The following is a 14,469-nucleotide window of genomic DNA, read 5'->3' on the forward strand; positions in this document are numbered from 1 at the left end:
ACATGGCCAAAACAAATAAAACAGAAGTTCTCAGTATCATCTCTCAACTAAAGTCTAATGCATCTCCAGGTTTAGATGGAATTACACCAGTGTACCTGAACTTTGGCAAAGATATATTAGCTGACCACCTTGTTTTTCTTATTAATCAATCCCTGGATAGTGGAATCTTCCCAGATCAACTAAAGATAGCAAAAATAATTCCGATTTACAAAGATGATTGCAAAAAAAAGCCTTCTAATTACCGTCATATATCCATCCTCTCTGTCGTCTCTAAAGTTTTTGAAAAGTTTATTAAGCTTAGGCTCACTAAATATCTCCTATCAAACAATTTACTCGCATCCCAACAGTATGGATTCAGAAACCAATCTAACACAAAATGTGCTGCCTTCGATTTTGTATACGCCCTCCAAAAACATATAGACCAGGGTAAGCATGCTGCAGGCTTATTTATAGATTTAAAAAAGGCTTTCGATACGGTTGACCATGGGATACTACTAAAGAAGCTAGAACACCTAGGCATAGTAGGCACTCCCCTGAAGTTACTGTGTAGCTACCTCTCTAACCGACACTGTCAGACCTTTGTTGGAAAAGGGACAAGCAGCATGGGAACGATAAAATGTGGCGTGCCTCAGGGCTCCGTACTTGGACCATTACTATTTTTAATATATATAAATGATATTGCTAAATGGGGACTTAAGGGTACAATACAACTCTATGCAGATGACACAGTGATTCTTTATCACAATAATGATTTAAACGAACTTGAAAAGGAAATGGAAAGAGATGTAGCTTGCCTGGCAAACTGGCTGCGATTAAACAAACTTAGCCTAAACATAAAAAAAACACATTACATACTGTTTGCAAATAAAAAAAATGTAAGTCTTAATATAAGTCTTGATAATAACCGCATTGAAAGGGCTGATGTTACAAAATATCTTGGCCTTTTCATTGATTCACAACTCACATGGAATCACCAATTTAAACATGTTCTATCCAAAATTACTCCTATAACTGGTGTTTTATATAGACTTCGCGGGTTACTTCCTCCCTCTCTATTAAAATCGATTTACCATGCTATGATTCACTCACATCTAATATATCTCGCCGGAATCTGGGGATTTGCTACAAAAAAAATGATTTCAGAAGTCCAAGTCGTCCAAAATAGAGCCCTGCGAAATATTTTCAGTTTACCTTGGGACACACATGTCAAAGACATCTACAGAAACACCCAAATACTTCCTTTTAATACCATTCCCACTTTTGAAATAACGAAAACTATATTACAAGTAATTCAACACTCGGCACATTCCAACACTACACTCTATTACAATTACGACGTACACAAACACAATACAAGAAATCACAACAAACTTCATATACCAAAAATGAAATCAACAAAATATGGACTAAGATCCCTAGAATATATAGCTCACACAAAATATAATCAACTACCCAACGATATCAAATGTGCAAGTCAATGTAAAAAGACCCAAACTAACATGCTCAAACTCAAACGCTCATGCTCAAGCTCAAGCTCAAACTTCATCTTATTAATGACTATCTGAAATAATAATGTTGTGTATGTCCCATCATATGTCCATTTAATACATACAGCTATATGTTTCATGTAATGCGTATCATTCCCGCAATGAGTTTATTAACTCCTGGGAGTACAATGCTTTATATAATATACTATATTCTGTATTGTATACTTTTAATAAAAATAAATAAAAATTCAGACTTTAACTTTTAATATGGAATATAAAAACATTACCGAATTCAGAAAAACATATCATAATTTTATTTTTAATATATGACCTAGCGTTTATTAACCCGCAAGTAATGAAATGAGAGGAGTTTATAGTTTGTAGTTTCAACGGCAAACTGTAGACGTTAAACTTTCAATATACGGGATATTCAACAACGCTGTTCGAATAATGATCGATGTGTTGACGAAGGTATAATATCGCAACTCGACAACCTCGTGTATGTATGTTAGAAGATCCTTGCATTAGGTATATCAAATATACACCGTGTTTCAGGATTGTACCGCGAACTCCAGGGGGTGATTGTTCATGAAAATGTAACGAAAAATTTTTGATAATTTCACTAAGAATCAAATATAAAATTGCGACATGTTTTCGGAAAATTAAGGTTTTGGTAACTGAACCTTTATTATTAAACTATTGCAGAGACGTGTAAATCAAGGGATATTTCAATTGTAGGATTTGTGAAGCTGGTAGTATTTATAAAATATTTGCACAGGATCATTGCCAATTGTCAATTTTCTATGTGATATAATTATATGTTTTGGTTTGCAAATAATTCAAAAGATGATCAGAACAACGCAAGTAAGCTTTAAAAAAATAATGATTCTAATTTAGATCTATCAAAAACGTAAACAAGATTAAAAAAGTACGCATTTCAAACAGTTATTAATTCGCAAAAAAAAATGTTACCTCCTTCATCTCTTTTCTGATACGATAGGTTCAATTTTTTTTAATTAAAAGTACTCTGAACTTGAATAGTGTTACGCATTATATTTCATATTTTACATTGCCTACTCGTGCACCAACTTAATTAACTCAACTTAAGTATTTTTTATTAATTGTGCCGCCCCCTACATATGTACAGTTACTGACGTGCTGTACGCGAAATCTGACCTACGTAACCTGACGAATGAATGGTTATGCGCACCTTTGCGAAAGGGTGGGAAGTACGCGGGTATTGCAAAGCATCGAGCACAAAATATCTGTTTGAAAAACTTAGGAGCAGTATTATTTATTACTTATTTATAATTAGTATAAGGACTGACTTAATTTAAACAGTGATTCTCGGGTATTGGTCGAATTAGTCTCCGACGACATTTTTGAGTTTTTTTTAAACACTATGAAAATCAGTAGGTATTATTTTACTGTAACATCCTCTCTCTTAACACCATGTAGAAGTATTAAATTTGACCACATCGCTATTTTAAAAGTTCAAACGTACATAATTTGCATTTGCTGCCTTCAAAATAAAAGTTTTCCAAAAATCTGTGTTTGAATTTTTAGAAAAAAGTAAATTACATATTATTTAAGGCGATGCACTACGTAGTGTAATATTTTAAATCCAGTCGCTACAAATAACATAATAGATTTTTTTGGGTTAGCTGTGAAACTGAGCATCTACTATTAATGAAGGTAAGATTAAGTTTTAAGGGTTCCATGATAACTCAACACAGTGACAATTTAACACACTTTTAAAAAGTTTAAGTTTAAGTTTAAGGAAGTACGCGGGTATTGCAAAGCATCGAGCACAAAATATCTGTTTGAAAAACTTAGGAGCAGTATTATTTATTACTTATTTATAATTAGTATAAGGACTGACTTAATTTAAACAGTGATTCTCGGGTATTGGTCGAATTAGTCTCCGACGACATTTTTGAGTTTTTTTTAAACACTATGAAAATCAGTAGGTATTATTTTACTGTAACATCCTCTCTCTTAACACCATGTAGAAGTATTAAATTTGACCACATCGCTATTTTAAAAGTTCAAACGTACATAATTTGCATTTGCTGCCTTCAAAATAAAAGTTTTCCAAAAATCTGTGTTTGAATTTTTAGAAATAAGTAAATTACATATTATTTAAGGCGATGCACTACGTAGTGTAATATTTTAAATCCAGTCGCTACAAATAACATAATAGATTTTTTTGGGTTAGCTGTGAAACTGAGCATCTACTATTAATGAAGGTAAGATTAAGTTTTAAGGGTTCCATGATAACTCAACACAGTGACAATTTAACACACTTTTAAAAAGTTTTTTTTATTTTTTATAGTGAATACCTCACAAGAGTCCCAACTACTCCCGTCTGGAGCCAGTGAGACTATGGCATCCCCAATTGGGGGATGTTGTGAGGCTGAAGGTAAGTGGTGAAGGGAAAGAGGAAGGTGGGGAAGTACCTGGCTATTCAGATCTAGTCACTAAACACGGCTAAAGCCATTTGGAGCAACGTTTCAATTCTGAATGGTGGTCTTACACCAGGGCGATACTGGTAGTATCTTCTACTCTGGAACGTGCCGCAAATATACTATATATTATTTTAATTAATTAATTGTGAAATAACACAAATTAATCAAATAAAATTTATTTGCGCACGCCGGGTTCGAACCCGCGACCTTCGGAATGGCAGTCCAATGGGTTACCACTGGACTATGCCGGCCGTCAAAAGTGATATAAAGTCATTAGAAACGATTAATAAATAATCTTTTTTAACCTAACCTACTTTCCATGACTTTATATAACTTTTTAAAGATGTGATGAATTATCATTGTGATGATTTATCCGGTCACCAGTTTTAAGGTAAGGTGAGGTTGGGTTAACTATAAAACTGAGTAGCTAATTTTCATGTGTGTAAGGTTAGTTATAAAATCCAGCAAATTACTAATACGATCCTCCTGCCAATTTAAAAAATAGATTCGGAGGATGACCGGGTCGAGTGCGCACATTAGAGCGTCCGTTATTAGTCGGCAGTGCACGGAACAGGACGGCAGCGGACCCAGATAGGTGTTTACCTGGTTTATTAATTACGTTCTGCGAGGGGCGACCGGCTTCACGAGTGCACCTGTCGCACCCGGTCGACAACCGCGGCTCTATCTTTTTTTCGACCAATTCGGCGATGAATCAAACGATAACATGTAAAAAAAATCCCAAAGCTCCCAGCTTTAATTGCCACACATGAGAATTACTCGCAAGGTGAAGCCATTATTTCGGAAAGATTAAATCTACGCGGTCACCGAAAAACCGTTATTTAATATCATCCGTTTTAGAACGTTGAAATTTGAATATAAGTAAATATGCCTGACCAATTAGAACATTTACAAATCGGAACCTAAAATATTTCAATAAGGCCAAAACACCACGAATTCCATACTACAAAATTCCAACTAAAAATGTGAAGTTACACAAACATAACCTTCAGTCTATGACAGTGTCATTAACATGGTCAACAAACGTTGACAATGACAAGACACGAAAAGACGAGAAAATAAATAAACGTGAATTCGAATAAATCAACAAACATGAATATAAGAAAATCATAAAAAAAAACTATGAAGTAACACCAACACAACCTACAGTCAACAAACTTAAAGATGAGGAAATCAGCAAATATAGTCAACAAACATGAATAATAAGGAATCAACAAACATAAGATGAGGAAATCATAAAAAAATATTAAGCAACACAAACATAACCTTCAGTAAATGACAATGTCATTAACATGTTCAACAAACGTGAATACGAATAAATCAAATAACATGAATATAAGGAAATCATATAAAACTATGAAGTAACACTAACACAACCCACAGTCAACAAATGTAAATATGATAAAATCAGCAAACATAGTCAACAAACATGAATATGAAGAAATCAACAAACCTGAAGATGAGGAAATCATAAAAAAACTATGGATTAACACCACAAGTACACTCAACTAAAATGAAGGTGAGGAAATCAACAAACATGTAGATGAGGAAATCATGATACACCAATACAATTACCTACAGTACGCCTCAGAACAGGAATTCTTAGTGAGAAGGACTGAGAATAAACTAATATACTATGTATATTAATAGTCATTAATAAAAAAAATTAAATATATTTATTTTCTCCAAGTGGCTAGCTGCTGAAAGTTTGCCTATTCTCGCGTTTACAATTGTTTTGATCTAGGTACTCGATTAAAACGCACACACACATAAAACCCGACATGCACTGATGATTCCGCGCTAATAGAGTTAGTTCATTATTTCACATATCAGAATATCAGAATTCATAAATGGTTCAAGGAAAAAAACTCGAAACACAAGGTAAAATAAGTAGACGGACACAAGTTGTTAAAATGGGGGGATGTGCTATTTATTTTACGTATTGCTAGGCAAAGACGTTGAGAGGTTTAAAGACGACCAACGCAGTCTATAAATATAAAGCTTGGATTCTAAATATTTAAAAAAATACATATTTTAAAAATATGGCTTATATGCAATATACACCCTTGTATATTACCTACAAATATTACTGAGAAAATTAAATTCTGTTTTTGTAGCTCTTTTAAATAAATAGCGGTAGATGACGATCTCCGTGGTTGAGTGTTAAAGATCATCGGCGAGGTCGCGGGTTCAAATCCGGTGTGCGCAAGTAAATATAATTATTTATGTTATTTCAGAATCCTTAAATTAATAATATTATGTAGTATGTTTGCGGCACGTTTCAGAGTAGTAGATACATCCAGTATCGCTCTGGTGAAAGACTACAGTTTAAAATCGAAACGTTGCTAAATGGCTTTAGCTACGTAAAATAACCAGATCTGAATAGCCAGTTTTTTCCCCACCTTTTTCTTCCCCGTCTTCTTCTCCTCCTCACCACCTAGAGCCTCACAACATACCCCAATTGGGGTTGCCTTAGTGTCACTGGATCCCGTTAACCTAAAAGGAACTACTCATACATAAAAAAAATACATAAGCACTATAGTGAAATTTTAATAATACGGTTATTGTCGTGAAGACGTAGTTTAAATTACATTAGGTATTTATGATCGAGTCCCTGTCTCACAGAACGAAGAGGCAAAAAACAGAGGCCGTACGAGATAACGCTAAAGAGGATTCTACACAATTCACAACCTAAAACCGAATCGTAGTATTATATAAACTTATCTGATGAATTGTTTATTTGTTTCAGATTCAAGTCATTCAGATTGAGCTGCGCCTTAGCTTCAAGTCATTCAACGCCCTCTCCAGGAACTGGGCCAACAGGAACATGCTTTCTGCCGACCACGATCCCTCTCAAAGCGTCGCATCCCACAAGTTCAGGCACTTCCGCCTGCTGAGGAAGCAGATGCACGAGCTCAAGCGCTCTCACTGGAAGCTAAACTCCATGCAAGATAACATGACGGACCAGATGACCCACTTACAGGCGAAGTTAGAATCCATGTCCGGCGAAAACTCGGAGACAGGCCCTAGCCCTCAAGTCGAACTACTCGAGAAAAATCAAAGCATCCAAAAGCAGATGATCCAAAACATCACCACCGATGTTGGCAACTTCAACAAACTACACACCTCAATGCTGGAACTTCTTGAAAACATGGAGTGCCTGGAGCAAACTGTTGACACCACTCTTCCAGAATTCCAGAAAGAGATCTCGAAGCTCGACGTCGATATGGCGCAACTTAACTCCCACCACAGTTACATAAAAAATAATCAGGACAATATACGCCAGTCAGTGAAGGCCATCGCCGTAAGCGTTTCTAACCTCATGGACAAGGTCGATGCTGACCACGCTCTCCTGCAAGAGCACAACCAAACAATCAACCACCTGCAGCACCAGTCTAAGACGCACTTCACTCGCCTCGCTGATCACATATCGAAGGTAGAAAACGAATTTTTAAGCATGCACAACTTTTCAAGTTATTTTAAAGGTTATACTCATCAATCTAATATATACATCATTGAAGATGAAGACTAATAAATATAAACGAAACATGAAACAGAACCAGACACAGACAAACAAAAAGATAATGGTCGTAACTAGGAATCGAACCAAGGATCATATATGTATATTCATCTTAACCAACTTAACCGATTTAGATCCTTAAAGAGATTCTGGGTTCCATTCCTAGTTGTAACTGTTTCGTTTAGATTTATTAGTATTATTTTCTTCTTCGATGATAAATATTATTCAATTAAATATATTAGTTAATTAATTTTAAACCATCTACTACAGTCATTGAATAAATTTTTAAAAAATCACCAACAATTTTTAAAAAAATATTATCGGCTGCCTACCTATACCTACATTAGTTGAGGTAAATTTTTTAAATTTTCAATTTCAAAATCAGTATTTTTATTTAAATTTCAAATCCCTAACTTTAATTAATGAGCCTATACTGAGAGAAAACATAAGAGTTTATTGTCCTGCGATTACACCTTTGGCGCGGTTAACCATACATTTACAAGAAACTAATTTTTTGCACGTCACCAGAGCTTCGTAAAAAGCACAATTTAAGTAACTGTTACTATCGGGCGTGAGTGATTTTGAGTTTCATGCGCTTCGCGTCTAATCAACTTTGTGACTTTTTGTATTAAATGAAGTCACTAGAAAGAGTTTGAAGAGCGAGACATAATTGTTCAACACGTGCCACCAAAAATAATAATAATAAAAGTTACATGAATTGCGCTATGTAAGGAGATCTAGTAATATGTAAATAAATAGTTTTTTGTAAATTTAAGGTTGACCACACGACCACCTGAAGATGTCTTCGCAGGACAATAAAATTATGTGATTTTTCTCATACGGTATGGGGTCAATCATTAAACATAAAGGGATTATGAATACCTAAAAATAATTTTTAAAAATCACTCCAGCCTAACCTACATATTATGAAAATGTGTTTACCTTTTAAATACTTTTTTTTTCAGACGGAAGCTCAACAGGCTGTAAATGACACCATGGACATTGATGACATGCCTGAACTTATTGGAGAGCTGAAAGAATTAAAGGGAGTAGAAGAAAATTATCAAAATATCGTCGACCGCCTGCCCGAAAGCTGTGAAGCTATCAAAACCTCCTCTGGAAATGCCCTTATCGCCCCTGGACCCGGAAAAGCCGTGGAGACCTACTGCGATGCCGGATGGACCCTCGTGCAGAGCCGCTACAATGGATCGGTAGACTTCAACCAAAACTACCAAACCTATATTGATGGATTCGGAAACCCCGATGGAGAGTTCTGGATCGGGAACGAAGCCCTGTACCGGCTGACCCGTGACAACTGCTCCTCCGCTCGCATCCAGATGGTGGACATCTATGGAAATGCGTGGGAAGCTAACTACGAGGACTTTAGCGTGGGCCCCGCCAGCAGCGGGTACCGCCTGTTGGTGCAGGGGTTCACGGGCAACGCCAGCGACGCGTTGTCCTACCAGAACAACATGGAGTTCTCCGCCATCGACCGCGACCGCGACATCTCCAACTCTAACTGCGCGGCCGACTACGAGGGCGGCTGGTGGTTCTCGCACTGCCAGCACGCCAACCTGAACGGCAAGTACGTGCTCGGCCTGAGCTGGTTCGACGGCGAGCACAACGAATGGATCGCCATCGCCGCGAGCCGGATTACCCTGCGCACAAAGGACGAATGCACCAAATAAATTATTACTCTATTATATTCGACATACCAAAAACAACATTATTCCTAGTTGTAAGAATACATATTAATATTATTTACCAGTTATTTTACCAAAGATTGATTAATTAATGTTTAAACCAAATCTTTGAAAATGATTCAGTATCAAAGATATTATTTAAGATTACGATATTATTATATTGAAATATAACCTATATTTAAACATAATTTTAAATGCCATCTTTGATAATAACTGTGTGGGTATCTAAAGGCATTTCCACTTTCAGGGCACAAAATCGTGAAAGGCACTCAACGTATAATGCTCATTCAATTCTAGACTTATTCCATCCATGTCAACTTGCCTACGCCCTGTAAGATGTGAAACCTCTCAAAAATGTGTCGTCCAACACTTAACATAGCACCTGCAACTGATTGTGTAGGTATCTAAAGGCATTTCCACTTTCGGGGCAGGATATCGTGTAAGGAATTCAACATGTAATACTCATTCGATTCTAGACTAATTCCATCCATTTCAACTTGCCAACGCCCTGTATAATGCGAAACCTCTCAAAAATATATATCCAACTCTTAACATAGCACCTGCAACTATTTATCTCAGAGAGAAACACTATCATTGTTGAGAGACATTGTTTCTTTGAAAGTAGTAAGAAAAGGTGCTTCACATATTGACACTATCCCGTAGATGAGTATTTCTCAAAAAAAGTGTACATTTTGGAAAAATAAAGTGTGCCTACAAACAGTTCAAAAATTTCACATGTTTTTAATTAATCATACAAAAAAAATATGCACCATTTTGTAGAATAAATATAAGGCTTTAAAATATCGAAAAATAAACATTACAATCGTATTAATTCACAAATATTTTAATTTTTTTAAAAATATCGATTTTTACCTTCCATACAAAATAAAATTGCCACCCTACCCACCTCATTTGTTTATACTTCATAAAATGCGATAATAACGTTATAATATGTGATTTTTTGTATGTTTTAGGGTCTTGATTAAATGTAGTTTCTGTAAAAGGGTAATTTTCTATGGGGTTTCATAATAAATTAATAATTTATGCACAAAAAACAAAGTGAGACATCACCATTTACTTTTTAGTAACTACTCTTTAGTTACGTTTTATTAGTACTTCCACCGTAATTTTTTAACCCATTTGTAAAATTTAACATGGGAAACACTAGCCTCTTTCTGATTAATTGTTGGTCTGACTTCTCCGCCATAACATTAATTGTTAAAATCAGTAATAACGTGTTTCTTTAGTGGGACCACTATTTCGTAACAGAAAATATTTTAGCCTTTTTTCACAAAACGGTAAGTCTTTTTCTACTTATCTTTTTGTAACATGTGCGGTACGAACATTGCTAAGCTTACATATTAACACTTTTAAATTTTATCAAACCATTGACTTTTTATAACATAAATTCTTATTACAATTTCGTAACGTTTGTTATGAATTTCGTAACGTAACGAAAAAGTTCAATCTAAAGCTGAGTGTACACAGTTACAACGTGATTAAGAAAAGTAAGTATATTGTAAGTGTGTCTAGCATTTTTATGAAAGTCTTATGTAAGTTTAGTAATAATGTAATATATTATGCACAATGCACAAATATACATATGTATTTAGATATAATAGGAAAAAAATAAAATTTATTATACCATAGAGCAGATCTGTTGATGGCGCTGGAAAGTAGGTAGGTTGTAATACATAGGATGCTGGAAATTCCTGATGGTCAATGGCAGAGCAGGTGTCGTCGGACTTGTATGTTTTATCATCGCGATTATATGGCATTATACATAATGACAAGTACTTGAAGATCAAGCTGAGCCGTCCAATACTGGTTTTATTTTAAATAAGCTTGAGGCACTCATACACACTATCCGTTCTACAGGCGATCTATACAATATTTATAAGTGCCTTAAGTTTTTTATAAAAGCTTATTTAAATATAAGTTTATTTTTATTTACTCTGATAAAACCATAACTACAGCATAATTTTTTTTAGGAATGCCCCCAAAAACCAATGCCAAAAGGCAAAACGCTTACAGAGAAAGACTGAAAAAGGAAAATACAAATAAATATGAGGAAATCCGAATTAAACATTTAACAAAAGTTATAGAAAATATCAAAAATAAAAAAATAAATTCTTACAGAAGAAGAAAAAGAAGAGCTACGGGCAAAGTGGAGACAAGCCAATGATAAAAGAGCTGAAAGAAAGAAAAAGGCTAATCCTACGACACAAGACAATAATACATTTGAACGTAGAAAAAATAATAAAAAAATCCTAAAGGAAAGACTACAAAAGCTGACTGAAGAAAATACTCGATTAAAAAGTCGAAATAAGAATTTAAGACAGTGCTGTAATCGGATGAAAAGGCAAGTGAATATTCTGAAAATATTATTGCATAAACAAACTAAGACTAATAATGATGCTATTCCCATTGAAACTGGATTATATAATAAATCGAAGATGTTATAATAGTAAATAATAATGCCATAGAAAATAACGCTGATATTGAAAATATGAATAGTGAAAATGAAGATTCTAACAAAATCAAAGATAAACCATGTGGAGTGACTATCTTAAAAACGAAAAACTGGAAAATATACATACAAAAAAGAAAGTGGTTTGTAAGGGCCTTATCTCTAAATCTCTATCACTAAATGACTATATTCATGCGCCAAAGCAGAGTGATAAACCAAAGACTGAAAAACTGACCAAATTTGTCTCGGAAAGATTTCAATTATTATAAAGATGAGGAAGAAATTTATAAAACGCTAATGGATAGTGATTCAAACTAAATAATTGTATGTTATTAAATTTTTAATAGTTTAAACAGTGCCTGTTCTTTAATTTCTTAAGATTTGTTGTATATTGTGTTAGGTACTTCAATTTGGGAGCTGATAATTTGATTAAAAACATTTATTTATACTCCCTTGTTTTTTTTTAAACCCCTTTGGTTTAACAAAATACAAATATTTGGGTCGTGAGTTTATGTATGTTTGTAGTATGTACAATAAATAAAAAGTAAAGGATAATTACTTACATTTAAAAAAGACGACAACTAATTAAATTGAATAAATAATAAAAAAAGTAAAATAAAATTTGCCATTGTGTAAACAAGCCTTATGTTTACTATTTAGTTACGTCTTATGACTATTTCGTAACACTATTTCGTAACTACATTTTCGTTACGTACATTTATTTTGAGAAATACTCAGATATATTTTACCTGCCATATTATCTACTTAAATACTACGAATATTCAGTCAATGAAAGTATTCATCAGTTCATAAATCATAAGGTAGGTAGTAGAAAGTAGAATAGGTTATTTCTTCTCTCGTACTGTAGAAAATTGCAAAGTACTAAAATGTACACGATTAAGTAAAAAAAAAAAAAAAAAATTGATGTTTTGTTGCTTGAAGCAAGAATTAAACAAATTATGATAAAATGTTTTGATTTTATTGAACTCCTTTCCTATTTTCAAAGTCCAAGATATTCTTTAAACTATATTTCCTGGCCTGGCGGCTGAAAGAGTAACTAAACGAACGAACGAGTCGATTAAAGAGTCACTCAGGAACGAAAAAATACTTATCTGTAAACAGGAGCGACGCCCGACAGCAGTTAAATATATAAATAATAAAGAAAGCGTGTGAATTGTGAATCTCACCGTTAGTATCCGATTTTTTAAATTTCTAATTTACATGCACAGTACTATCTGTGTATACGATTCTACTAAAACCATGATTACGGAACACCAATACTCAACAAGATAATGAATAGATCGGAAAAACTCAATAGCCTCTTCCATATGTAAATAAAGTTCAACAACAGACCCCTATCGTAGACACATACCTGAAAACCCTGCTAATAGTATTTTGGTGATAGCAACACATTAAAAATGGCGCTAATTGTCAATTTGGGGTGCGCCTGTTCTCACATTGCTGGAGGATTGGGGGCGGAGCTACGAAATCCGAACTTCACTTCATATCTGCCCGGCAAATTTAAACCTGTGACAATGAGAACTTGGCTTTCTTGGTTGGTTGTTATTTCTCCATAAGACTGCATAACAATTACATCGAAGAAGGCACTTTGTCATAAAAATACAAGTAGTGCATTCAAGTTTAAATGATCTTAAGAGTTACTAGTGAAGTTGGCCTATCGTAAAGGAATATCAGGATGGGTCACGGATTAAACACAAATTTCTTCTACTTTGTGATTTTATTCGGAAAACCTAGAATATATAAGATTAAATAACAATTGTGAGGTCAGGCTTCTGGCAGAAAGCTTAAATAATACAAACATAAGCTTCAAATATCAATACAAACTACCAGAGCTAGGTAAGTTGGAGGTTAGTAATAAAAAGTACAATAACCTATCCTAGTAATGGTTTCGTAACCAGGAAGTAGAAGGTTAGGTTAGGTTAGGTTAGGTTAAAAAAAAATGTCCGTAGGGTTGATTATGTCTTGTAAATGTTTACTAATAACGACCTCCATGTTTCGTTTCTTTCAACTCAAAATCTCCCTCATACTTGAGAGATTTTCGAACGTCAAACCACAGTCAAACTTCACGACTTCAAACAAATTATTCAAAATCAAGTTGATTGTTGCCAGCCTTCGTGTACACTCGGCAAACTTCGTAGTTCCGAGCCGCTTTGAGCCTTCGTGTTCACTCGGCAAACTTCGTAGCTCCGCCCCCAATCCTCCAGCAATGTGAGAACAGGCGCACCCGTCAATTTGGGGTGCGCCTGTTCTCACATTGCTGGAGGATTGGGGGCGGAGCTACGAAGTTTGCCGAGTGAACACGAAGGCTCAAAGCGGCTCGGAACTACGAAGTTTGCCGAGTGTACACGAAGGCTGGCAACAATCAACTTGATTTTGAATAATTTGTTTGAAGTCTTGAAGTTTAACTGTGGTTTGACGTTGAAAATCTCTCAAGTATGAGGGAGATTTTGAGTTGAAAGAAACGAAACATGGAGGTCGTTATTAGTAAACATTTACAAGACATAATCAACCCTATGTCTATGATTATGTCTTGTAAATGTTTACTAATAACGACCTCCATGTTTCGTTTCTTTCAACTCAAAATCTCCCTCATACTTGAGAGATTTTCGAACGTCAAACCACAGTTAAACTTCAAGACTTCAAACAACGGCAAACTTCGTAGCTCCGCCCCCAATCCTCCAGCAATGTGAGAACAGGCGCACCCGTCAATTTGTGAAGATTTTAAAATGTGACGGTCGGTCAAAAAGCTGGCACTAAAGTTTACGTAAGTACTGAGGTCCTG

The 14,469-nt window shown here is 34.8% G+C and overlaps 1 protein-coding gene across 1 annotated transcript in view; it reads left to right on the forward strand.

Annotated features, from left to right (window-relative positions):
* sca (scabrous) overlaps positions 1–10,655 on the forward strand; it is a 41,858-nt gene extending 31,203 nt beyond the window's left edge. The window contains exons 3-4 of the mRNA XM_089645830.1: positions 6,723–7,409; positions 8,459–10,655. Of these exons, the coding sequence (XP_089501956.1) occupies positions 6,723–7,409; positions 8,459–9,181 (1,410 nt within the window). The 3' untranslated portion in view covers positions 9,182–10,655. The remainder of the gene's footprint in view (positions 1–6,722; positions 7,410–8,458) is intronic.
* Positions 10,656–14,469: the final 3,814 nt, after the last annotated feature.

The sequence above is a fragment of the Hesperophylax consimilis genome, chromosome 23, assembly GCF_061612785.1.
Source record: "Hesperophylax consimilis isolate HC1 chromosome 23, BYU_Hcon_1.0, whole genome shotgun sequence".
NCBI lineage: Eukaryota > Metazoa > Arthropoda > Insecta > Trichoptera > Limnephilidae > Hesperophylax > Hesperophylax consimilis.